The following is a 27,910-nucleotide window of genomic DNA, read 5'->3' as shown; positions in this document are numbered from 1 at the left end:
AAAGGTAAAAAAGTGCTTTATAATTTTTAACCAAAAGGATCATTAAGCTGATGTAACAAGTTTTCTTATTGAAGGATTCATAACAATGTCATTCAATATGCCCTAAACAACATGAATATTTAATGAAAGCTAAGATGGAGGGCAGTTGTAATTTGTGTGAAATTTATAATTAGAGTTTAAAATTTTTTAAACTTCCATAAAATTATAGGCTGATAATTTCCCAAATGGAAGTTGGATAATTTAATTTTAAAACAATTTGAAATTAAAGAACAATTGTTTACACAACACTGAATAAGGATATTCCCAAGTCAGATATCAAACTGAAAATTCAAAAATAAACAGGAAATGTAAACAGTTATAAAATACCAACATTTCTTAATGTTGCTTAGAGCAAGGTTATTCAAAGTATGGCCCATGAACTACTTGCAACCAATCCAAAATGAAAGATCAAGCTCATGCCAGAGGAAAATCAATTATATCACTAATCAGCTGACTTATTTTATATCAAGACTTTCTTGATAATGGAAGCAATGTGTTGATTTATATTCTGGCACAGGCACCTTATCTCATTACAACTGAAGAACAAGTACTGCTTGACTTCTTTAAAGTGCCATTATAATTTTGCCACTCAGAGTTAGATTAACTTTATGTGGGGGTGGGGGATTAAAATGACAATTTTAACTGTCATCTATATTACTATTTTTTAATCCCATCTATCTAGGGATCCTATCCAAAAAGAAAATTAAATTTCATAAATTCATTACAATTTAACATTAATCTTCAGATGTGTTTAAGTGTTGCAGACATCTATTCACCTCAGAGGGGCTCTCTAAATCCCTACTTTAGTGAGATACATAGTGCTTTTGATAGACATTTGCTTTCAATCTTGGGGGAAAAAAAGAATAAGAATTGAGTCATTTGTTAATAAGTTCTCTCTAAAGGTTGGTTCACTTTATTTTCACATTTTAATTAGTGAAAATATTTATATTCACCCTTATGAAGAAAACTGAATATACTGTTTGTGCAACCACTAGTTCCTTTTTCACAATATAAATTGTTAGGAAAAAAAGGTCTGGAAATTTACAACTCTGTATTCTATTAACTAAGAGGAAGTATATAAAGTATTTTAATATTCCTAAGAGTAAAAGAAAGTTGGTATAAAATATTTTTTTTAGAACTAGCTTATAATTCAAAATTTCTTGATTTTTTTTTTGTTTAGTATTGGCACAATTCCTCTAGAAATTTAAATATATAATATGGTCTTTTGTAAAAGTAACCATTTTCTCTTTCTCCAATGACTTACTAAGCTTTACCTGCATTAGCTTAATACTGAAGGCAAATAAATGGACAATCAACAATTTAGAAAAGACTCATCAGTTTTACATATACAAGAGCCCATTTTAGCTTCTTCAATGACTAGTTTATTGACCCAAAAAACTATTCCTTAAAGAATTTAAATGTATATTCATATGTCATAAGACAAGAGTTCCTTTGGCACCTGAGTTGAGCACAATATAGTAGAGTGAAGAATGCCTAGAAAAAATTGTCCAAAGACTGTATTTTATCTATCTATACATATATACATATACCTGTACATATACATATACACATATGCACACACACACACAAATGGAAGTAACTTTCCTTCAAGAAATGATGGAGATATAAAAGAAATTGACCGTTTAGCCAGATAAAGTGAACTGATGGTTATTAAAAACAGTTTTAAATTATTTGGAGTCTTACCAAATTTCAACAAGTTAAGGATTTTAGAATAATACATAACTCAAAGGGGGAAAACTCAAGGAATTTTTTGGGTCTAAATATAATTTCTTTTGATATAGTAACATGGTCATGAGATTACAATTATCTTAACATGTCAATATAATAGATTTTTAACAGACACTAGGTGGAAAGTCACCTGCCATTGATCAAACATTCTGCTCTCTCTAGCCTTTTACTTGCCTTGGTCCCAGCAAAAGATCAGTAAGGGCCACTCTGCAGATAGCCTTCTACTGAGCTTCATCGGTCACTAGGAATTTTACACAAGAACTTTAGAAAAGCTTAATATCATCATGTTTTATGATCACATCTACCTTGCTGACTCTGGCACTGTGTTAATAGTTCTGGTGCTGTGATTTTTTTATGCATACTTTAGAACTCTGAATGACTGGCTTGTATTTGAAGACTTAGAAGACATCTAAAATTCTGTAAGCTGCCTCGTCTATCAGCATTTTCTTCTACACTCAATTAATAAATATGTTTGGCTGGCTAAAAATGGGACACATTCACTTTTACCCAAGTGTCTTCTACTCTAGAAATTCTGGAGGATGAAAATCCTCTACCTTGTATACCACGTTTTCCATCTGTCAGACCTCATTGCATCTGAAGAATACTGAGAGTGGGCAAAAGACATCTGAGTTAAAAACGCCATGCTACTCTTCTCTCTGCTCTAACTTGTATAGAATATCCCTATTCTGCTTTCTGATCCCCCTTCCCTCTGGTTAAAGGACCTATCTCATACAGCAGACCGCATATAATGAAAATCTTATGTAGTTTCAAAATATTTGCGATCAAAAAGCATTTTCAAATGTAAAATCGCTCTTGAAAATCTATAAATAGTACATATTCTTGCTTAAATCTGACAGTATTATCCTAAAAAATTTTCCTCAATAGAGGCATGGTATAGGACTTACCATAGAAAACCTATTAAATTAAAATGTCTTCATTTTGTTCAGTTTACATCAACCATAATATAACTCAAATCACTTTTTTTCCTGATACAAAAAAATTTTGATAAATCCATTTGAACTTGAATTCTTCCAATAACAAAATCACATGCACACTTCTATTTTTGAGTATTTTCTTCTCTGCATAGCTGGCATCTCAGGATAGGAAATGAAATTATGCTAATAACTAGTAATGACACATTAAAACAATTTCCTAAATTCTTCCATGCAAAAGTGCATTTACAATATAAACAAGCCATATATAAAGGTACAAACCACAATCACTCACTGGAGTGGATTTCAAATTCCAAATTCAGTCCAAATGAGTCAAAGAGAAAAGTGCTAACAGAGCACATCTGAAACAAGTTCATGGGGACTGGGCAATGAGTCATCAAAGCGAAATCTTTTGGAAACCATACTGCTATCCTCTGGGATATTCTCTTTGTCTTCTCGATCACTACAGGTGCCATTACAAGAGGATTTCGAAGTCTTGTCTTCAGATGACCATGTTGTATGATCCTGACCTTGAGAGGAACTGGAAGTTTCTTCAGGGTGAAATAAGTTCCCGAAGTCCCATTGCTGTAGCCAAGAATGAGAAAGGCAGATTTCGGCTGTTGGTCTTTTCCTTTGAGAGAAAATACCAAGGAAAAATTGAGAACTAAAAACCAAGTTGGAAACGTTTGCAGCTCAATATATCATCAAGTTATGTTTTATTATGAAAATAACGCTTATCATAGTATAGAAGGGAATAATAATAGGAAAACTGGAGTACCTAGAAATTTAATTCTGACATGCTAAAAATTCCGTTTATCACTGAGCTTACAGATAAAACTATCTAGTCAAAAAGCTTGAGAATGTATGTTAGCCTCACAAATAAAAATTAGTAAAGTTATAGTCTCTTGGGTTTGTAGACCCTTTGAAGGAAAATATATGTGATTTGTAATCTCTATTATTATTTTGTTATTAAAAGCAGTAACTGCTAAGTCTTAAAAACAAAAGCTACTCTTCAATGATGTTTATCTAACATTTTGAGTTTTTAAACTTTATTTTCTATTACAAAAGTAACAGTCAAATATCACAATATTTCAAAAGAAAAACATCTGTCTATAATACTCAAAACTCCTTTACACAACCACTATTACCATTAAAACTTTTCCTTTGTTTTCATGTTCATTTTTTTCTGATTATAAAAAAATTAATGTGCCCATTATACAAATTTTAGAATCTAGGTAAAAAAAATATTTAAGAAAATAAAAACTGCCTATAACCAGAAACAAATAGTACTATTTCAACTATCATGTCCAACATATAGCCAGTGAGAGCTTGTTTGGGCCAATAAAATAATTAACTGAGTCCTCTAGGAGATTAAGTAATTATCAGAGATTAAAGGACCTGACAAGTAACAAAACCAGGATCCCAGCCCAAAGCACTATAACAACTTCTGCATTAAGGATAGCCAGGCCGTTTTAAAGTAAATACTGCTGATCCTGGTAAACAAAAGGGAGGTCAGCTTTTTCTTTTCCTGCTTTGAAGTTGCCAATGAGTGAGGTAAGAGTCCTAAGCCATAGTTTCACGTCCCTTCTTTGGTAGGTGGTCAAAGAACATTTGATCTTTAAAGATCTATCAGTCATTTGTACTTGTTACATTAACTAAAATTATTTAATCACAAATCAACCAGCCATGTGTATTGTAAACCTTCTATTTCTAATTATTTTAGAGAATTTCAGGAATTAGTGGCAGGTTGAGGGAAAAATAACCCAAGTCTTCTCTTCACTCCAAAATTTCCTGTTCTGTATTTTATATTTTCCATGTTTGAAGTTACAAATTTGTTATTTAATGATCTCTCATATCATCTCTTTCCCCATTTTACCTGAGTATACTTCTAATAATTTTTTTACTGCTTTAGAATGTATGTTTCTTAATAAACATAAATTATTTATTTTGTAATAGTAGTTAAACAAATTAATGTTATTACTTACTCTGGATTTTTTACTAAAAGACTCTGGATAAAGTCTGTGGCCAGCTGTGAAACTGACGAAAAAGTCTCCTCTGAATAATCTACATTAACCTGGGATATATTGAGGTACGTTTCCTGATTATCTTCCCCCACAAACGGGGATGTGTGAGTCACCAACATATAGGCTATTATCCCAATATTCCTGAAAAACAAAAACGGAAGAAGAGGGAATTTTAAATGTGTTAATCTTAAAACATTTATATAAAATAAAATTGATATTCAACATATTCCTGGTCTCAACCTCTACATTAACCTATAGACTTAAATTGCTTTTTCAAAGTTCCTATATTATTAAAACTAAAATAATTATCTCAAAAGTTTGCCTCACAGCAAAAGAATGTGGGGGTATGCACATGTGTTATATAATAATAAATATAATGTATAAATATATATTATTATACCTATAGTCTGCCCTTCACATAGACATTTGTTACCAAGTATACAAAGCTGCTCAAAGAGCAGCATTTCCAAAATGGTGTTCAATGACACAGTAATCATCTGTGAGACATCAACAGGGCTTTTGTGAAAATAGAGTCTGCAAGTTTGGCAAAGCATGAAGTTGGGCAGGTAAAATTCTTTTACTACAAAACTTTTCAGAGCCTTAAATAAGTTAATAACAAGTCCTGTGCTCAGGAGAGCCAAAAAAAGACAATACATAGAGTATGTTTCACCCATTTACTTAGCCATTGGACCCTTTTCCTTACTAAACCCATTACAACTCTATGAAACAGAGAATAAGGCTAAACTCTTCCACTTGGTCTGTAGAGTCAGACCCCGACAGTGGTCCCAACTAAAGTTGCATAATCAATTCCAGTTCTCCTCCCTATGGTCTTCTCTCTGTGCTAGTCACAAGAACTGAGTATACCCTAGTTTATGAGAGTATATCTTTTATGATATACTCCCATAAAACTAAACTTTTGCATTGACCTGACCTCAATTTTCTGCTTAATAAATACCTCCCTGGTTCTTCTAGACCTAGATCAGATGTCTTCTATCTGGTGCTTGTCTGTTGCTTCCTCCACGCTTCTTAAATAGTATTTTACCTTTATGATAGAAAAGGTAGCACAGCACTGTGACTATTTTGTTCCTTTCTAGGCTGAGTCTTCCTCCAGGAAAGGGATTTTCCTATTTATTTCTGTACCTTTGGTTCAGAGCCAAAGTGTTACTTAAAAAGAACAGATAGATAAATGCTTTCCTGTGGCATAATAATGACACTTGAGTAAAATCTTTTCAAGAAAGCCTTATTATTTACAATTAGAATCAAAGAACCCTAGAATATACACTACCCAACATTTAATAAAGGCATTTAGGTAACAAACAAAATCTTACCACATATCTGTTGCTGTGGTAATAGGATCGTAATTCAGGATTTCTGGAGCTGAAAGAAAATAAAATTCAAATTCAATACTGACAAATTTAAAATCATGAAAATTACATTAAATTAAAACTGGATTTAATTTTAAAGAACTACTAATATAAGGTCAATATAAATTTAACATCATGTTAATTATCCTGTGATTGGATATTTAAACATATCTAATGTTAAGCAAATTATATAACTGTATGATTCAAAAGCACCAATAATGTTCTTTGGTATACTACATATATATATATTTTTTAATCATTAAGATTAATTTCAGAAAAAATAATTATGAAGAAGTAAAGTGTTAGAAGCTAGAATCTTCTTAAAATTTTATTTTACTACTCTGTTAGGAATTAGTTTGGGTTATTTCATTAGACTAAGTTTTTCTATTCAGAGTAAAGTAAATAGAATTTACTGAATAGAAATATTCTGAATAGAAAATTTTACATTTTACAGTGCATTTTACAATTACATTATGAGGAAATTACGCTTCCTGGAAGTGCTCTAGATTTTCAAGTAGATTAAATATTCCTAATTTCCTATGCAATTAACTTCCCACTGTCTCCTCCCCTGCCAAAATGTTTCTAAAATGCAAAATAAATTATCTATACTTTCTAAACATTACCATAAATTTCAAAATTAGTAAAGTACAAACTCAGATTTATGCTTGAATAATATATATATTTTTTGTTTCAGTATGGTTTCATAATTTCTCCAAGAAAAATGGTTTCCAAAGACTAGCAGTTTTGTTAACAAAGCCTCTAAGACATATATATTGTCAGCTGTCATTGCACCACCTACAACCTTTTCATATACTTCAATGAGCTGTGTTATCTATAATTACAATATTTCATTCTAGGACACTATGGCCTCTATTAGCATTCAAAAGTTAGTAATTTGCTTCATTTTTTATTTTGGGAAAGTCAACTACCTAGCTTGAGTAGCACCTGTTCTTTTTAGTTCAATGCCTGCATGGGGATATCAATATAAGCAAAAACAAATAAGTATAAAAAGATTATTACTATAAATTTAAAAACTTTAAATTATATGATGCTTCATAACTTAAAAATCTTTTATCTTCATAATCTAATTTGTTGGTTTAGTACAATATTATTAGATTATAATCCTTTTACAAACAGGCAAAACCTCACATTTTAAACCAGCAACAACAACAAGGAATCCTGCTAACAATTCCCACAAACTGAAGATATCTGTGTTATCAACAGCATTAGAGTTGGGACCAGGACGGAAGCAGAAGTGATTCTAATACAATAGCCGGCTTCAAAGGCAATAATGGGCCCCTTGATTCTGTTTACCTCTTTTTCCATTTTCTCCTGCTCCCTAACTTCCCTTTTACCCAAACATTAAACTTTCGAATTTATAAGCCTAATATCCTGTGAATTGTTGTGAATGTCTCAATAATCTTACATTCACTACAGTTCATTCAAGTAATAACCAAATTTCATTGCACTAAAATACTTGAACCAAATATATCCTGAAATTACATACTCTAAAATATATTATGTAGAGGTTATCTTTTAGTTAATATATTTCAAAATAGTGAAGAAAATAAGAGGAAATTCTTACCTAAGTATTCTGGTGTTCCCATGATTTCCCGAAGTTCACATGCATTTCCTATTTTTCGAGACATTCCAAAATCTACAATTTTTATGTCTCCAAGAGGGTATATGCTGCTCAATAATATATTCTGTGGCTAATAAAGCACAACAAAAATACAATCAGTAATATACAGCAATAAAAGACTACTAGTCTCTAATCAGAGGTAAATTAAATGGAACTTATTGCTTATATATTTCATTGAGTCATTCATCAAACATTTGCTAAGCTATTATTTAGAAGGAGCTATACATTCAATGATAAAGTAAAAAAAAAAAAACACTTGAAGAGGATTCTTGGTTTGGAAGAAAAAGATGGATACATAGATTGATTGATTATGAGATATAGAATACCCAGTAATAAATACTGCTTAATTCTGCCCATAAGAAAGTCCAAGAAGGCTTTGTAGTAGAGATGTGTAAGTTGAATCTTAAAGGATAAACAGGATTATGCCAATTAGAAGGTGCTCTGGGGAATAGCACGAAAGAAGGCTTGAGGAAATAAAATGCATACATTTCCAGAAACGGAAAATGGTTCAGTACAACATGATGGCACTGGGTCTGACAGTTCCCAGGTTTGTAGCTTAGACAGTAAGATGCATGGTAAAGTCTATAGAAGGGAGATTATATAGAAAGAGTCCAATGTTCAAAAAATAAGATACAGACGAGCTCAGACGTTAAGGTCCTTCAGTAGCTGTGGAGGAAGCATCAGGAGAAAAGATAAGAACATGAGAGGCTGAAGAGGTAACAGAGCTCGGGAAGGGGCCTGACCAATCTGGCGGGGGAGGGGAAAGGAGCCAAAAGCCTCAGGAGGAAGGTGGGTGAGTATGCAGGGAAAAGGAAGGACGACTAGGGAGTTACTTTCAGAGGCAAGGTCCGAGTTCTGCACGTTAGAGGTAGGCAGCTTTATATGATAGGAGGGTCCGGGACGTAAGAGTAAGATGCGGTGGAATGATTTAAGGCTTAGAACATAGAAAAGTGATGGTTTTTAAGAGCCCAGTGATTAATGTGAGCTGCTCACACACGCAGGTTTCTCCTCTCTGCCAAAACAAAATTAAGTCCATGCAGCACAGAGGCAAAGAGCACACCCAGGGCCATCCACCAGCATGACCTGACTGCTGTTTCCTACCAGTATCAGCCTGCAATTGTGCAAACCAAGAGCAGAGAAGGAACAGTGTAGTGTTACTTAAAATTACATGTTACATTACCTTTAAATCAAGGTGTACAATGTTATTCTGATGTAGATAATAAACTCCTTCAAGTATTTGTTTAATGAGTCTGATAATGTCACTTTCAGAGACCATTTCAGCCAGCTCAGGTAAACACAAGTTGAAAATTTCTCCACCTGCAGCACTGAAATACAATTCAAATAACAGAAACTTGAAAAACCATTGACTTAAATATGATACTTTTAAATACTGTATACTTGTTAAGGAAAAGACACAGAAACCTACACTTTAGTCTCTATACACACACTTAAGGAGTGTGGGGGTGGGGAAGTGGGAGGGATCTTTAAGGAATAAAGTAAATAAGAAAACTTCAAATTCTGGGCACTAACAGTCAAATATTTAACAAATAAAATTAAATTGCTTTATAATTCAATAATAATTACCTTAACTAAGCAATAAAAATAACAGCTAACACTAGGATTCAGCTCTGCTTTGTGCCTCCATTTTATTCATTTATATATAAATATAAATATCACCTATTTTGATCATGACAACCATGTGAGGTAGGTGGTTATTATTTCCATTTTACAGATGAAATAAATACAAAAAGGATAAAACAACTTGTACAAGGTCACATAGTAAATGGAGGGACCAGAATCTGAATCTGAGAATCAATATTCTTAACCAATATCCTTAGCCAATATCCTGTTTGTCAGCTTCACAAAGAATACTTGGGGCCAGAACCCAAATCTTTTATTTATTTATTTATTTGTTTGTATTAACAATTGAAAAACCAAAGAATGTTGATAAAGGCATAATGATAAATCCCTAGGTCCGGAATCAAACGATTTAAATTTAAATACTCAATCTGTTATTTACAGCAATATAACTTAGGGTCAATCACTTATGTGAGGTTCCCCATCTGTAAAAAAGAGATATCACTTGACAAATATTTTTTTGAGGACTAAATCTAAATAAATAAGACAAGTAAGATAAAAATGTCTCAGTCAGAATATCATGCAAAAAAAGTCAAGATGGTTAGTCATCAAATTTATAAGGTATGTTTGGAAATATCTCAAGTAAAGCATATTCTATGTGATAAAATAGGAACTCACTCACCCTAAAAAACACTATTGTTTTATTTCTTTGGTTCACTGCTATATCCACAGTATCAAGACAGTGTCTGGCATGTAGAAGGTGTTTAGTGTTTGCTGAATGAATGAATGAATGATGGAATAGTCATTCTTCAGAGCAGTTGAAACTGAAATTCAGAAATTTCAGTGACTGCCAAGAGGAAGGAGTATGTCATTATATATTAGGAGCCATAAGAAAAAAAAAAATCAATGGTTGTCACAAATTTGAGTCTCACATAGAAAGTCACAGGACTGACCCTTCACACTGCTGATGTAACTTATAATCGAGTCATCCATACAGAGCGTGCCAGCAGTTAGAGGCCACAGGGATTTACTGCTTTACATTTTATTTGATAGTCCAAAGAAAACTATAGGACAGCTGGTCAGGAACACATGTGAAAGCTCTGATCATGCATACTTCATACCTCAACTCCCTCAAACCTCTGCATCTCTCAAAAAATTGACGAGAAATTAACTTTAATATTTGTCTTAACTTTATCATGGTAAAGATAATCTGAGTATAAAACATTTAGTTTGTTTTAAAATTTATAGTAGTGAACTCCATCCTGTATATTCCTGCAAAGACACTGCAGATAGTAATACTAATGCAATGGTAAGCAAGTGTGCCTCTGTTTCTTCTACTGCAACATAATGATACATAATGAAAAATGATAGATCCTACTCCATTGGGTTGCTGTAAGCATTAAGTTATATAAGCCATGTAAAGTACTGAATACAACAGATGTTATAAGGTTCAAAGCAGATCATCACAGTGTCTGACATATGGTAAATATTAAATAAATATTAGCTATTATTATAAGAGTAACAAATACTAATTCCATATCTAGCCAATATCTAGTTTTTCTAAATTTGGGGCTTCTTGTTGAACTCTGATTATGAAGGCACTTTTTAAAAGCCTTTCCTAAATTAAAATTCCGTTTCAGAAACACTGTATCATACATATAAAAGCATATACAATATATTCTTAAGTGAAAAAAGAGGGTTAGGTTTTTTGTTTGCTTATCTCAGTAACAAGATCAAATAAATACTATGATTGCCAGCCTATCAGCTTGTCTCTTACTTTTAGTTTGGCAAACTGACCAATATCTATTGTAGGACTACCATTTTTCCCACAAAAGAGGTACATGGGTGGAGCTGTGGGAAATAGAAAATGAGCAAGAGCTAAGAGGAAGGAAAAAGACAGATAACATAAGAAGCATATGACAGGCATTAGCAGAAACTGGATAAATACTCTGGCACGTAAAGGAGAAATATCAAGATACCCACAAATTTTAAATGGTTCTGTTCATATGGCAAAATGTCAACAACTGGTGAATCAAGCTGAAGAGCAGAGTGTTAACTGTACTATTCTTTCAGCTTCTCTGTAGATTTGAAATTTTGTAAAATAGAAAAGTCCTAATTTGTCAAAACTTTTGATGCATTTTATTGTTGCTATTTATATGAACCGAAAAAAGGGGATTTTATGAAAGTGGACAACACTCTTATGTATATTCACCCTCAAACCTAGAATTCCATTACTGTTTTGGAAAAATGTTAACTACTTTTCACATAGTCAAACATGCAGGTATCATGCAAGTAGATAACTTTTTAAAGGTCAGATGATGAATCTGACAAATGTAATCACAAAAATGCACGAAAAATGAAATCATATTAGTAATATCCTGCAATTCTATTTATTTAGAAGGTGCTATAATATACTTTATTTAGTATGTTAGTGTTCTGGGAATTGTACATAGTATTCATTCTTGAATGAACTCCTTGTCAACTTAACATTTTGCGAAGTAATCATTTTCATTTACAACTTGATTCTAGGCAATCAGCTTTCCTGGTACAAACACAATGATTTTTTTATAAATATATAAACAAACCTCTCCATCCTTACTATAATGAAATACTAAAATTAGGTTAATCTAATATTAAACTCAAAAAAGCAATGGTAAAGATTAGCTACTAAAAAAGTACTACAAAGAATTATAAAGAATTATATTTTTATGCATTTTTAAAACAAATATTTCTCTCTTTAGTTTATTATAAAGCAGATTTATTTTATAAAAGACTATCAGAACCAAAAGCATACTAAACATACATTTAGTTGATCTCTTCAACTGTTGCAAATGTGTCAGACTGTGATGCAATACAGGAACTATTTTATTTTTATTTTTTTTAAATTTTTAAAAAATATATCTTTATTGATTTCAGAGAGAGAAAAGGAGAGGGAGAGAGAGAGACAGAAACATCAATGATGAGAGAGTCACTGATCGGCTAGCCCGCAACCCGGGCATATGCCCTGACCCGGAATCGAACCCCGATCGCCTGGATCCTAGGTCGATGCTCAACAGCTGAGCCACGCCCGGCTAGGCTACAGGCACTATTTTAGAATCATGTCAATATATCGGTTAACAAACCAGTTAGCTTAACCATGCTCTTACCCTACCTTATAAATTTTTGAATATTTGGGTGTTTTCAATTTTTCACTGACTTGTGGGAAGAGATGCATTTCATTTCAATTGCTATAACTTCTAATATGTTATTCTGCACATCACACATACTAAATAAATGTGTTTCTTTAATGAGCAACGTGCTAGGCATCCTTTCATACAAGTTGCCTTTCTATTCTCCCTGCGTTATTCCTTGGATGTGTTCGTCAAACACATGGACAAAACATGTAAATAATTTCAATTCTCTTTCACTATCAGATTGTTTTCCCAAAACGATTCATCAAATTTCTGTGCCATTAGCACTGAAAGTGTATTCATATCACCATATTCCCCAAACATTTTATCATTTATTTATATTTTGTGCTATTTAATTAGTTTTAGTGTCTGTGAGGCTGTACATTTAGCCTGTGAAAATATATGATTATAAACTATGTTCCTTTAATATTTTATCAACAGAAATGTTTACAAGTTCTTGTCATATTTTTATCATTCTTGTTTTTGACACTTTAAATCATCTTATCCCATCAATTAAGTAGGAACTATACATTTACTTAAATTTGTTAAAGTGTATACTTACTATTCCAATACCAAAATGATTTCACTTGTGTTTTCATAGACTTCATGGAGATTAATCACATGGGGACAGGACTTTGCCAACTCAAGAACGGCAATCTCATGCAGAATCTCTGCTCGACAATCCTGTCCTCTTCTTCTCTTTTTTAGAAATTTTGCAGCATATTCTTGGCCAGTTGATTTTGATATACACTGTCTAACCACAGCAAATTTCCCTCTGAGGAAACAAATGACAATCAATTTTAACTTTTCTATAAAGAACAATATTAGAATAACACAAATACTGTTATACCTCCAACGTAAAGTCAATCCTTTTAAAAAAATCATGCCATGAAATTTCTTTTTTCTGTTAACTGCTGCATGAACTTTTATAAAATTCATAGTACGATCACATATAAATGAAAAGGGAAAATGTAACAACAGAATAAGACAGAATTATATTTGTTCTTCACTATTAATGTAATACATTATCATTGTAGGGGAAGGCCTCATTGTACACCAATTCCATGCCATACTCTTCATATAAATAATTGTGTTTCAGTATCACAACAATCCTATACAGTAAATGCTACTGTTTTGCAGGCCCCAGAGAGGATATGTATCTTGATCTGTTTCCAAAGACCATACCCTTTATAGCTTTAACTCTCTAATCAAAATAGTTTTCCTTCAAATATAAAAAATTAAGGTGAACACAATAAAGGGTACTTGACATTTAATTTTATTAGTGTAATCAGTTTGCTTTTCAACACCACTTTTAACAAGCTATGAATCTTTCTATCACAATCTGTCCATTGTATTACCAGTAAATCTCCTAGTTTTGCTCAGTAGTCTATGAAGCCTGTAACAGATATCAAACGTATATATGTCCTATGGGGAGTAAGTACCTAAAGACACTTCACCTTCAACTAAGAAAATTAATGGTTATCAACAGCTATGTACAAACACATCCATTACAGTCATGTATATCATTTAGGAATAAGTATGTGTTTAGCTCTCTCCAACAGAAGTGCTCAGCACCTCAGTCAAAATTTAAAGACACGGGCAAATGTGTGTATTCTCAGCCTATAGTTACCCAAAATCTAGTTTCCCAAAGACCTAAAGCTATTTTGAGTATTACTATTTTAAAAGATCAGTAAAAGCTATTAACTGCCTACCCAGAAAAACGTACACATGCCCTTAAACAGAAAGTTTTACAGACAATTTCAGAGGTTTTTGGATTTCTAAGCCCATTCATAAACCTTCCCAGCCTGAGTACAGGGAATCCAAAATTAAGGAACTCTATCCTAAGCCTTAAATTATTCTCTGGATACTAATAAATCAAGTTTCTTCAGAGAGAAACTTTTTTTAAAAAAATGTTTCTTTATCTTTATTGTTGAGACCATTACAGATGTCCCCCTTTTAACCCCACTGATCCTCTCCACCCCACATCCATCCCACCCCCAGGCCCTTCCCACACCAATGTCCGCATCCATGGGCCATGTCCATAAACATACAAGTTCCCTGATCAGTCTCTCCCCACCCACACCCCCCTCCCTGCCCTCCCTCTGAGATCCCTCAGTTTGTTTCAAGCTTCTGTCTCTGGATCCACTTTGTTCATTAGTTTATTTTGTTTATTATATTCCACATATAAGTGAGATCATTTGGTACTTGTCCTCTGACTGGCTCATTTCACTTAGCATAAGAGTTTGAAACTTTTGTTCTACCACTCTTCTTGTCCCAATTTCCCTTAGAATATATTTCTAACATAGTATATCAGATGCTTTTCAAGGAAAACATTTTAATACATTTGATATTTGTATTGGGAGTGGGGGATAAAATATATTGATTGACTGTATTTTATTACTATTCTCAAGGACCAGGATGACAAAGATTCCTACTCTTTATCTCTCAGATTTCCTCCAAATTAGTGCCAATGAAATACACCAGAAATCAACTTGAAATATTATAGCTACTAATGCCAAAAAAGTAACCAAGCTATAATTTGACTCTTCTATTTATCAAAATATAAGTCAACTCAAATCTGCATGCACAAACCTGATTCTTTAAAAGAACTTTCCATTTATTATTTGAGGATGTTTGATTTTAAATATGACACTTTCTTACTGTTTGCAAAAGGAATACAAATTGATGTATTTCAATGAGCAAACAAGAAGGTTAATTAATCCCTTAACTTTATATTCAAACTACTCATGTTTTATAAATTTTATACTGGATAAACTGAGTCAGACTAAAATTAACTGACGCGTGAAAAGTCATATATGGTGGAATTAGAGTGCCAAGAATTAAACTACGGAATGTGAATTCCTAGCTTTCTGTTCTAACCACTAAAAAACAATTGCTCCTTTTAAGAGTTGTTTTTTTTTAAGAAGTGCAATTCAGTCTGCCAATTCTTTCTCAGATTTAAAAACAAAACTTTATCTAAAACAGAAAAGAAATTTTAAGTTTTATGAAGAAATTCACTTTGTAAAACTTAGGCCAAGAAAACTGTCCACGTAGTTTATAGCACCAATTGTGACAACTGAGTTCAGCTGTAATTTTACGAATGTATTTACAAGCTGGGATTTTCTCAGAAACAAAGAGCAAAATTAAATAACAACACTTTTAATCTAATTGTTTCAGGTATTCTAAAGATGCTTTCTTAAACAAGTTTAACTCTCATTAATCCAGGACAAAGGTAACCAATAGATATTGATAATTATTTATTTGTCAATGTTCACCACTAAGTAAAAGCCCCATGAAGGCAGAGGCCATGTGCGCCCTAATTACTACAGTAATTATAAAATCTACACTTTGTTAACTAGCACATAACAGAAAATAAATATCTGTTGAATAAATGCAAAAGTTAAGCACCTACTGTAATATCATATATTGTGCTATTTTGAATCCTTTATTTAAAGCATTTATATTTTTAAAGCTTATTTGAGGTTCCAATAAAATTTTAGATATATATTCATTTACATACTATTAAATAAGGTAAGTATTTTTACCGTAATTATCAAATGACCTAGGGGGGAAAAAATTTGATTTCTATTCTAAAATGCTAATTATGGTTTAGAATTATCAAAATAAACTTCAATACATAATGTTCCAATATCAAATTTAACAGAAACATTTAAGAAAATTTAAAACCCTTAACAAGTACATATAATTAATTCATACCCTAAAAAGGCAAATCTGACTAGATTTCCCAGCAGTGAAAAGGTCTAGTAGTTACCCTTCTGCATTCTAGAATAGACAATATAATGTGAAAGGAGTGGGGGAGGGTAAGCCACAAAGGAAGCTGACGTTTATTTCTGCATCAGCCTCACCCTTCAGACCACAGAAGGCCTATGAAACCTTGCCTCAGTAGGGGGAAGGGTAGAAAAAACTTACCCAACATGTTAAAAAACAGGAACAACACAAAGAGTTTTGAGAATAGTCAAAAACGAACTGTTAGCTTTTACATGTTATTTTAGTTTGCTAAAGGAAAATAAATTCTAAAACACTAACATCTTAAAATTAATAAAATTAATAAAAAGCAATTGATTTAGAAAGATAACTTTGTAGTTCACCACATGCTAGAATTATACATTTATATACTTCAAAATGTACAAGCCTCAGGAAAAATAAGATTATAATCCTAATTTCCATTTCACAAAAGTATAGAATATTAAAATTGGTAATATTAAAAGAACTTAAAGCAAGTTCTTGGCAGATGAAAGGGCATGATTTCCAATTTATCAAGGTTTACTAATTAGATATATCAGCACTTACCACGTGACTCAGCCCATATCAATTAAAAAAGTGTTAGGTCTCTTTCATAAAGATATTAGAAATCTAAATTTGTTTTCTTCACATTCTATCAAGAGTTTTTGCTCTAAAATGTTAAAGAGTACATCTGATTCAAGTTTATGATTTTTATGATGGTAACTCATTTGTAAAACAATTCAGAATTATTAATACTATCCTCTGCAAAGTTTAACTTTTCCAAAACCCTGAAACAAATTTTATAGACTTGCCAGCTCCCGTAATATCCCTTATTTTGCAAAGTTAATTTAATACATGTATGTACATCTACTCATCAAAATAGTAGCTTAGAAAAATAGAAAAGAATGCCCTTTATTGTGTATACTGTTCAAGGCATATTCAGTTACCTGCTCAAAGCAGTTTCCAAACATTTTTGCAACAGAAGGAAAACTGGAGACATCTAGTCCACCCTCACATCTTAAAGAAAAGGAAATCACACAACTAAGTAGATCACACAACTTTAGACAAATTTAGGATCAGAGTAAAAATAGGTCAACCGACTTCCAATTTAATCTGTTTTTACAATATACTAAAGGATGCCATATGACACATATTTGTGGAATCAAAGTTTTTTTCTATTGTAGATGGTAAGATATTGATAATACTATGTCCACTCCAAGTCTCCTCATTTTAAGACTGACAATGGAAAATACAAAGTGGTTCAGAAGGTTACTGGATATCAAGGAAGGCTATCTGGAAATCAGGTCATAAGATGAGCATTTAGGGAAACTGGCAATGTTTAGCCATATTCAAATCTCTGAAAGATTTTCACATGGAGATTATAAGCAGCTACAAAAAGGAGAACTGTGTCAATTGGGTAGATGCTAATAGAGCAGAAAACAGAACTTAGTGTGCCTAAGAAGTGCTCACAAAATGGAACAGACACATTCTGTAGTGAGTTCCCCATCACTGAAGCAGCCAAGTTGAAGCAGCCTGTCAAGGAAATTATACAAAAGACTGCTGGACTGCATAAAAATTATATTAGAAGACCACTGACCACCAAAGTCCTTCCAATGCAAAGATTCTATGACTATTCTGTGTGAGATATAGGTAATTAAAAGAAAACTTATGCTTTCCTATTATAATGCAGAGAGAATTATAGATTTAGAACTAAATGATTTTTTAAAAATATTCTGAAAGGTTTTTAAAACTATCTTTTAATACACTATTAAAGCACCCAAATATTTTAAACACATAATTAAATAAATATGCCAGAAATTATGAAATGTATAACTTTCACATTTAGCTCTTAGTCTGATGATGCAGGTATCATCCTTATTTTGCAAAGTAAAGATTGCATCCAATATCTACCAAAAATATAATTACTTTTCATTATTCAGTCAATTTTTGTTTTCACATTAAGATTTTTAAGATAAAAATCAATCATACTATTTTACTGTACATTTTATCAATGCAAACACAGACTTAGTACGCCATTTTAACATAAGCCAAAACACTGCCTCCAGAACTAAAGTCAAACTGAAGATAGAAACTGATCACCATTTTCTAACCCTTAACAAAGGGTCTTTAATTTAACAGATACTGAATATATAACTTAAATAACTTGGTATACCTTTTATAACTTCCATATATATTAAAATTGTAGCGTTAAATGGTCTTATAATCTCAGGTCATTAAGGAATTTACACATTGGTTAAGTCAAAACAGATTAGTATTAGTGTAAGTACAGGTTTTACTTATAGAACATACGTTCTTTGTCATAGAGAATTATACTATCAAATATGAGTTAATCTTTTTGTTTAATTTAGGAAAGACAATCTAACCATTTATTTTTTTTAACCCAACACAATATCCTAGGAATTTTTTATTTAACAAAAACTTATATAGCACTCTACTAAGTGTTTTATAAACATTAATAACCATATAACTAAGATAGGTACAATTATTTTCATCCTCGCTTCTCAGATGAGGAAACTACAGCACCAAGAAGTATAGTAATTTAATTGAGGTCACAGAGCTTGTTGGCAGGTCACTATGCTAATCTGCCTCTTTCCATGTACCACCTTAAATAAAAACCCAGACCTCCTATCAGGGGCTCTAAAGTTAGGCGGAATATATCACATATCACAAAAGCTCACTAACCCTTAGTCAGTTAAGACTAGACACTGTATAACAGCAGAAATAACGACTTTTCTTTCTAATCATTGTTAAATAATGATTGAGTTTTATATAACTATAGACACACAAATCCAAAATGTGAATTTAAACAGCATACATATCATAAAATTTCCTTACCTTCCTAGCTCTTTAGATGTCAGTGTATAAAAATTATTAAAGTTTTCCGTTTTCATTGGAGTTTGAGGAGTTGTAGTTAGCAAGCCTGAAATACTTCGGCAATCAAATCTTCTCCTCGACATGTTGGATGACTTCCAGATATGCTTTTTCAGTCACTTATTTTTACCTATTTAAAAAAAAGAGAAGATACAGGATGTAACTTCAGTGTAATTAAGAAAAAAAAAGATGTTATCTCAGACAGGATGTGCATTACATTATCAGCTCCAAATATAGTTATAAGATACAACCAAAAAGAAGATGTAAAGGGCTGAACTCAAGCACACTGCTACCCACATTCTACCCACAAGGAAAAAGTTGCACACGCAACTGGTATGGCACTCGAACCAAGCTACTGACTTCATTCAGGATAAAACTATTGTAAAAAACGGTAAAATTCTTTAAAAAACAGTTATAATAATTTAATACGAGCAATCATACAATTTTGTTTTTAAACTCTTATTCTTTAAAGTTATATCTTCACAAAACAAGGTAACTTATCATAACAAAGTAATGATTATTCTTTTTAAACTTAATTTCACATGGCCAAACAAATTTGGTGATGAATTAATCTTTTGTGAGCTATATTACTGACATCAAATGATTACAAGAAATAGAATTTCACAGACTGTCTACATTTCAATCCAAAATTCAGAAACTTTCATAGGTCTTAGAGTTTCTTTCTTTTGGCAAAACCAAGAACAGAGCCTGCCATGTAGAAAGAGCTCTATAACTATTTTGGATGAGTGACTAACCATACAGAAAACCTTATTCTGGAGTTCTGATCTACATCTGAAGCTCATATTTATCTCAAACTTTGTGATATTTACATGTATTCAATTTTAACATCAAAACTACTATTTCATATTAATGGAATTCATATGATAGCAGAATATATAGTTTAAGATACTTCTCACTTTCTGCTATGGCCCTCTAATAAATTACTGTTCTAGCACCCTCTTACAATAACCCCTTAGGCTTTTGTTCTTTCTCTGTCACATTTTTCCTCTCCTTATTCCTACTTGGCATGTACTGTTTCTTTACCTTCCTAAATCCAAATGCCAACTAAATTCAACCCAGCAAATAAGCGTGTGACTGAGTTCAGTGCTTTCAGCTTCTACGTTTTCTTGGTTTTATTCTTAAGTCAGAAAATTTTTTCTCTAACTCTGTGTCTTTGGGAAAACAAAGCCCTAATTAGTTTGGGGTACATCTCTAGTAGTCTAAGGGTAGCAGCATAGCATTCTGAAATAACATTTGGACTGAATCACCTCTAAGTCTAAATCCCATTTATCCAACATACTAGCTATGAGATCGTAACTAAATTATTTAACTTTGTTACTGTTATGGGCTGAATTATGCTCCCCTCAAAATTTGTATGTTGAACTTCTAACCCCCAGTACCTCAGAAAGTGACTGTATTTGGAGATAGGGCCTTTAAGGAGGTAATTAAGTTAAACATGAGATTATTAGGGTGGGCCCTAATCCAATAGGACTGGTGTCCTAATAAAAAGAGATCAGGACACAGAAATACGCAGAGGGGAGAACATGTGGAGACACAGGGAAAAGTCCATTTATAAACCAAAGAGAAAGACCACAGAAGACACTGACCCTGCCAACACTGATTTCAAACTTCTACTCTCCCGCATTGTTCAGACAATAAATTTATATTGCTTAAATCACCCAATCTGCAGTACTTTATTATGGCAGCCTAGTAACTATTTTAATACAGCTCCTTTTAAAAATAAGAAATAAATATTTCAAATAAACATAACAAACACTTGCTTTTTCAACCTTATTACTTTGCCATATTGTGTTTAAATTAAAAATAAATATGACATCATAGACACAGTTGAAGTCGGTCCCTTCTTTTCATCCCCAGTTTACGTTCCCACTACCACTGGGTGAGAGGACTTATCATTTCTTTGCCAACATTTGCCCTATTTGGACTTTTAATTTTGGCTATTCTAGTGTGATGAGGGTGAAATGTAATTTTGTAATTTACTTTGTATTTCTGATTAGTAGTGAGGAATGCTTCGATCCTGCTGCTTCGACAGCAGGGGTGGGAAACGTCCAGCCTTCAGGCCACATAGAAATCATATGGTCTGGTACTGCCAAGGCAACTGCAGGTGGGACTCAAAATTCAATAGATTCAACTAAATGTTTGACCAAATAAGCAGGCTAATTTTTAAGTTGATAATTTTGCATGGCCCGCAAATGATGTTATAAATACTCAAATGGCCCTTGGCAGAAAAAAAGGTTCCCCACCCCTGTTCTAAAGTATGGATGATAATATAATCTATCTTGCAGAGCTCTAAAGATTAAAAATTAAAATACAAACTCATGTAGAATGGCACTGGTACACTGCTAGTCATGAGACTGTACCATGATTGTCCAATACATAAATACTGTTAATATTCTAGCCAAAGATACTCTCTATGCAGTCTCCCGCCATTGCTGAATACCCTGTTTCCATATACAAAACTCACACCCCAGTTAGTTTAAACTTGACTCTTAAAATTCTGTCTCTTTTATTCTGTTTAATGAACTATTTGTGTATTTTTCTTAGTTCTGATGGCACTGAGTTTCACTGGTCACATATTCCTAAAAAAAAATCAATATAGTTACCAATTTCTATGCTCAATCTATTTTTTTTCAGGTCATCTTTGTGTTGTCACAATTTTTTTCTAAATTTAAAAGTCTATGTGGAATCTAAAGAACAAAATAAACAAACAAAACTGAAACATTCAAAAATACAGAGAACAGACTGATGATTGCCACAGGAGAAAGGGGTTGGGGGCCTGGGTGAGAAAGGTGAAGGGATGAAGAAGTACATATTGGTAGTTACAAAATAGTCATGGGGATGTAAAGTACAGCATAGGGAATACAGTCAATACTACTGTAATAACTATGTACAGTGCAAAGTACGTACTGGAAACACTGGGGGGAGCATATTGTAAAGTATATGATTGTCTAACCACTATGCTATACACCTGAAACTAACACAAAATAATACTGAATATAAACTGTACTTGAAAAAAAAATTTTTAATAATTAAAATAAAAGTCTATGAATATGCATTTATTTTATACAATATATACATAGAAAGAAGAGATGTACCTGTATCATGGATACAATAAAGCTACATTTCCAACACTGTTCATCAATTGGGACTTGGAAAACATGAGAACAAGAACACATCCAGCTCAATCATACAGACAGAATATAGGCCCCTGAGTCTAGAATGTTCACCTCATCTAGATTCTAGAATCTATGATGTTTATTTCGTGCTGCAATATATAAGCTACAAAGTAATCTACTCATAAGAACTCTAGATGAACTAAGATATATTTTATAAATAAGTATTTTCTACTTTCAAGTTTCAAAAGTGTCAATATGGATCTCACATGTAGTCAAAAATTTATGTTCAATGAAGCTTTATAATATTGAAAAAAAATAAGGAACTTGTGAAATGAATGAATCCCAAAGTCCAACAACAAGGAAATGGTTAAATATACCTAAATAATAGGATATTATACACTTAAAAACTGTGCTTTCAAAGAATCTTTTAAACTCAAATTACTAAGTGAAAAAAGGAAGACATAAAACTTTATATACAATAGGATAATTTTGTGGGAAAATATAAAAGCAAATAGAAGAAAAGACTAGAAAACAATGGCAAAATGTTAACAGTGGTTATCTCTGGGTGGTGAGATTATGGCGGTATTTATATTTTCCGGTGTTTAAGTTATCTACATTATGCAGATACTACTTTAATAATCAATAAGAATTAATAAATATCTTTGGGTAAAAAAGATGGATGTAAATATGTATGAATGGACTCTAAATGCAGAAACCCATCTGTAACAGCAAAACATAACCCTTTCTACATTAAGGGTTTACTTGGCTAGAAATTCAAGAGCAATTAATACTCAGGTTTTTTAAGGCCTCAACATTTTCTCTGCATTTCTCAAACTTATTTCCAAAGATTTTTTCCTTAACGCCCATTACAATAATTACAATAAGAATTTAGATATGGATCAGTGAAGGAACAGAAGGAACTGTTGGATTTGATCTGGGCTTTAACTTAAAAGGAGAAAGCAAATGTGATATGATCAAAAGTTAGACAATCCCTATAAATCTCTAGGTAGCTCTATTTTTAAAATATTCATCATGATATACATTTCAAACTTATCAAACAAAAATGTTTCATAAAAACAATATATCATCTACAATAAATGAAAACACCTAGAGAATCAAATGGTCTGCTTTGATCTCTTCATTAGCTTCCCGGTACCTACAAACTATTAAGTCCTTACAGCACGACACACAAAAGCTTGAGGCCAGGTGCACACCAGCTTCACTTCCTGCCACACTCATATCTCATATTTTGCCTCCACATCTTTGTTATACTTTACTGCCTGAAATATCCTTTCTATCTTTCCTTAAATGGCTAACTTTTCTTATGCATCCTTCACATCTCAAACATAGAGTGTGATCTCCCCACCACCACCACCACCACCACTCAGAAGCTTTGACGTTTTTAAAACCCAAAGGTTGGGTTAAGTGCCTCTCCTTTATGCTTCAAATAGGACCCTTGACATATCTCTTTACCTCAATATCTAACATGTTAGATTTCAATTATGTTTAGTGTCTAAAGGGCAGCAACCATTTACTTTTGTGCCTAAACTCCCAGCATTGTGTCTGGCACCTGGTAGGAATTTTCAAAGTGTTTGATGAACTGAATTATAAGAATTATGAAATATAGCAAGACAAATTTTTAGGCACATCTCAAATCATCAAGGTTTGTGCACAACTTGAGGTCTATCTTGAAATTACAGCATTGGAGTTTCAAATGCAGCTAGTCTCTACTTAATTTGGTATTTGGCTAAATAAAATAAGGTATATTTGAAATTACTATTAGAGAATTTCAATTCTAAACAAGATGGCAACAAAGTATGGAAACATGGATAAAATTATTTTATCATATATTGTAATGTAATATCAATAGACCACTTATTTTGTATTTACCTGCCTTACCAGACTAGGTAGCCACCAGTTTTTATGTAAATACCTACTTCAGCTAATAAAATCAATATTTTAAGAGCTACCTCAATCAGGAAATTAATTCAGATATGCCCTGTCAAGGACTGATCTAGATTTTCCTGAAATAAATTTGAAAGGCAACAGAATGCAAAGTAAGGCACAAGATTACAAGGAAACGATTTCTTTCTACATTGGCTTTTATAGCTACAATGTTCTCCCTAGGAAACAGAGAAATTGGAAATTTATTTATCTAGCATCCATCAAAATTAATGAGGAACTTTCTGCTACTGTGGCAGAGGGATCCATCTTTAATTAGTCATTGATAAGAAGTAAATGTAATGGTGTAGATACAGGAATAACGATGATTTCCCATTTTAAGGAAGAGACTGTATTCCTTATATGTACTCTACTAACATTTTTCTGTTGTTTTTAAGACTGAATAGAAAGAATAATTCAAGGTTTTAATCCTTTGAAAGTTACAATAGCAGCCGGTTATCTGACTCTGGTCCAAGCAGTCCGCTCTATATACCACCCAAGGGCTGAAGTCCTGGTAGCAGCCTCCAGGCCTGATTCTGTGCCAGGACAGTAAGGCCTGGTGCCATCTCTTCTACTTTCAGAAAAAGATTCAAACCCAATAATTGTGAAACAGTACAGGAAGATGTCACAGAACGGAAATACAGTGGGCCAACAAACGGTGCTTGTCATTCATCGATGAAAAATTAAGTTTCTATTGTAAAATATTGTTTACTTACAGTATCACTGAAGTACTGTTTATCCCCTAACTATTCCAATGCAAAATGGAGTGTGATCATTTGAGAATTAAAGATGAAACTAACACCTCACTGTTAATATAAAAATGTTTAATTGCTTAAAGTATAACTGCGCCCTCTTTTGGGGAAGAAGTTGCAGTGTAAGGGGTGTACCAAAATATGCTGCATATAAATATTAAAAGAAACTGACCAGTTTAGGTGTTAAAATTCAAGGTTAAATGTATTTTGGGGGGAAAAGGGAATAAGTATATGAAAGAAATAAAAAAATTTTTTAACTAAGTTTGTCTTGAAAATTACATTTAACAAAACATAGTTAGATAAAAATGTGTAACTTAATTTATAAGTAAATATCCTAAGTAAAATATTCAAAGAAATGTGTGTTGATTATAGTCTATCATAGAATATATACCACTTAAAATTACATCATTGAATTTTGTTATCAATATTGTAGAAAACTAAAGCAACTAAAACATTTAAAGTTTTCCCAAGTGGAAAGGATGTACATAAATGACTGTTAATGTCACAATCAATACCCACAGGATGCAAAAGAATTCTTTTAAAAAATGAGAATCAATCAAAATCCTTTAAAAGCAGAAAATCTAGAGGGCTGCTGTTAGCTGCCAATTTATATATAGGAAATATGCTCTACAATATAACATAAGTGCAATTTTATGACAATTTTGTGATTAAGTGAAAATGTTAGTAATGTATTTCCTTGATTCCTGGTTTTAAATTGGAGCTCTAAGGTTAAAACAGGAGATTTTTGATAAGGAAATTCTCATAATTATCAAACAATTTCAAAACAGCTTTTAAAATGTGTTTAAACATTTACTTAACAGTAAAACATTGTTAGTGCAAGCTTAAAAATAAAACTGTTTGATGAGAAACAACCATAAAAATGCCTGTATCTTCTTCAGACTTGTTATTAATGTGCTGACAATGATCAATTAGTCAAGTCTCAACTTTCCATAAAAATTGATTCTATCTTAACCAAATTATAAGTCACTATTCAGTGAGCCCAAGAGAAATGGCAACCATTCTGTACGTACACACAAAAAAGGCCTTCAAATTACAAAAGTTTTACTTTTAAAATTCAAATGTACTGCCATGTAAGTATATTTCACTTCAATTTTAGATCCATAATTTATAAAAATTATCTAAAATGTAACCTCAAATGTATCTCAAAAATAAAGCAGCTATTAAGAAATCCAATTATTAAAATATTAGAAATATTTTTTTAAATTTTAACAGCTGCTAAGAAGATAAGGGGGAAGAAGAGGGGTCTTAAACTAGGGCACTGTTTCTTCGGACCTGCTTTTTTCAACAATACACAGTTCTACATGGTTTAATATTTACAAAACAAACACTTTAGAGAAGTTGTGGAAAACTACTTCCAGACAGTTCACTATGAAACTGTAAAAGGGTGTATCAGTGAGAAAGTAGGTTTGTCATCTTTTTCTGTAATAAAATTGTGCTCCCGGTTACGTGTGCGCCAACTGTCCAGTCCTCCGTCCACCACGCTGTCTCGGCGCGCACATTCCCAGACCTGAGAACTCGGAGGGGCCCCAGCCAACCCGACGTCACCGCAGGCTCAGCGGATGATCGGCACCGCAGATGTAAACATCTACGCTGGCAAAGCAGCCAGTGAGCGTGATACACAGACCTAATATTGATATTTGATCATGTGGATGGATTTTTAAACTGTTCCCCCCCCCTAATTTCAATATGCAATTCAATGTCCGAGTGTCCCTAGTCTCATCACAACTCCACCCCCACGCCCCCCAGAAAAGAATATCAGCTACCAGCTGCCACAAAGTCTCTTTCAACTTTGCCTCTACTTCTCTCTCCGGGAATTCAAATGAAGAACTTTTCCCAAAACTAAAACAAAGAGCTGAGTAAATGTCAAAAATCGGAGCCATCATGTGGTTACACAGTTTGAGTATAGGTCATGCACACTTAGGTGGTTTACATGGCGTCAAAGTAAAATCAGACCGCGGAAAACCACTGGAAACGACTGCAATTCGTCTTTTCTATTCACTGACTACAGACTGTGCGAAGAGTAACTCAAAGTGCCCCACAAGATGCGCACGAACTCTCCCTCGGCGAAAGGCAGCCGTGCGGGACTCGTCCACGAGTCCAGATGCGAACACGTCCTGCGCCCACGCCACCGCCGTGAACGCGGGAGGGGCCCGAAGGACCACGTCGACCCGCCGAGGAAGGGACGCGCGCGGGCGGGTGGCGAAGGCGGCCCCCCAGGACGCCACCCGGCGAGAGCCGGGGCCGGCGGGGCCGGCGGGACGCGGCGCGCACACGCACAGGCGCCCACGCGAAGCCCAGCTCCCCGCGCTGAGGGGGACGTTGGGAGGACCACCGGCCGCCCCCCGCGCCGGACCGAGGGAACCGGGAAGCAGGACTCCAGCCGAACGCGGCGACGCGCCGCAGCAGCAGAGCCACCTGAGGAGCCGCAGAGCCCGAGCCCATCTCCGCGAGGCCGGCGGTCGGAGGGGACCAAGGGCCCGCCCACGCCGCCTGGGTCTCTCCTCGGGACTCCTTCCCCTCTGGGGTCTCGGTACCGAAGGGAATGGGGTCGCCGCCCAAGCCTGCCCGCCCATCCCAGCAGAACCGCGGACGCACGAGGGGGACACTGACCGCAGCAGGTTCTCTCCGAGCTGGCCCCTCCGAGGGGGCTCCCGTCCCGCCCCACGCCGGCAGCCGCGACGGGACGCGTCCTCCAGCTCCAGCCGGGTGAGGCTCCGGGTAGCTCCGGGTGTGCAGGACCCACTTTTATTCTGCCGCACAAGGCCGAGAGTTGTGACCCGACCCCTTGTGAGGTGGCTCCCGGTCCCTTGTGAGGTGGCTCCGGGCGACGGCGGCGGAGACGGCGACCCAGGCTTACAGTTGAGGTTTGAAAACTGCAGCCGCGTTGCGGGGCAGTGCTGTAGGCTGGGTCCCACCCCCTCCGTC

General features: G+C 34.0%; 1 protein-coding gene across 1 annotated transcript; it reads right to left on the bottom strand.

Moving 5' to 3' along the window:
* On the bottom strand, nucleotides 1-27,897 carry STK17B (serine/threonine kinase 17b). The gene is made up of 8 exons (XM_081143318.1): nucleotides 27,596-27,897; nucleotides 19,099-19,264; nucleotides 13,061-13,273; nucleotides 8,931-9,075; nucleotides 7,694-7,820; nucleotides 6,073-6,121; nucleotides 4,706-4,885; nucleotides 1-3,351 (listed from the first exon to the last, which is right to left on the bottom strand). Exons 2-8 carry the CDS (start codon nucleotides 19,218-19,220, stop codon nucleotides 3,069-3,071), a joined length of 1,119 nt encoding a protein of 372 aa, XP_080999444.1. The 5' UTR covers nucleotides 19,221-19,264; nucleotides 27,596-27,897; the 3' UTR covers nucleotides 1-3,068.
* Between the last annotated feature and the right edge of the window lie 13 nt (nucleotides 27,898-27,910).

This window comes from Miniopterus schreibersii (assembly GCF_964146895.1).
Source record: "Miniopterus schreibersii genome assembly, chromosome: 7".
NCBI classification, from domain to species: domain Eukaryota; kingdom Metazoa; phylum Chordata; class Mammalia; order Chiroptera; family Miniopteridae; genus Miniopterus; species Miniopterus schreibersii.
This window is presented reverse-complemented; position numbering and strand designations above follow the sequence as displayed.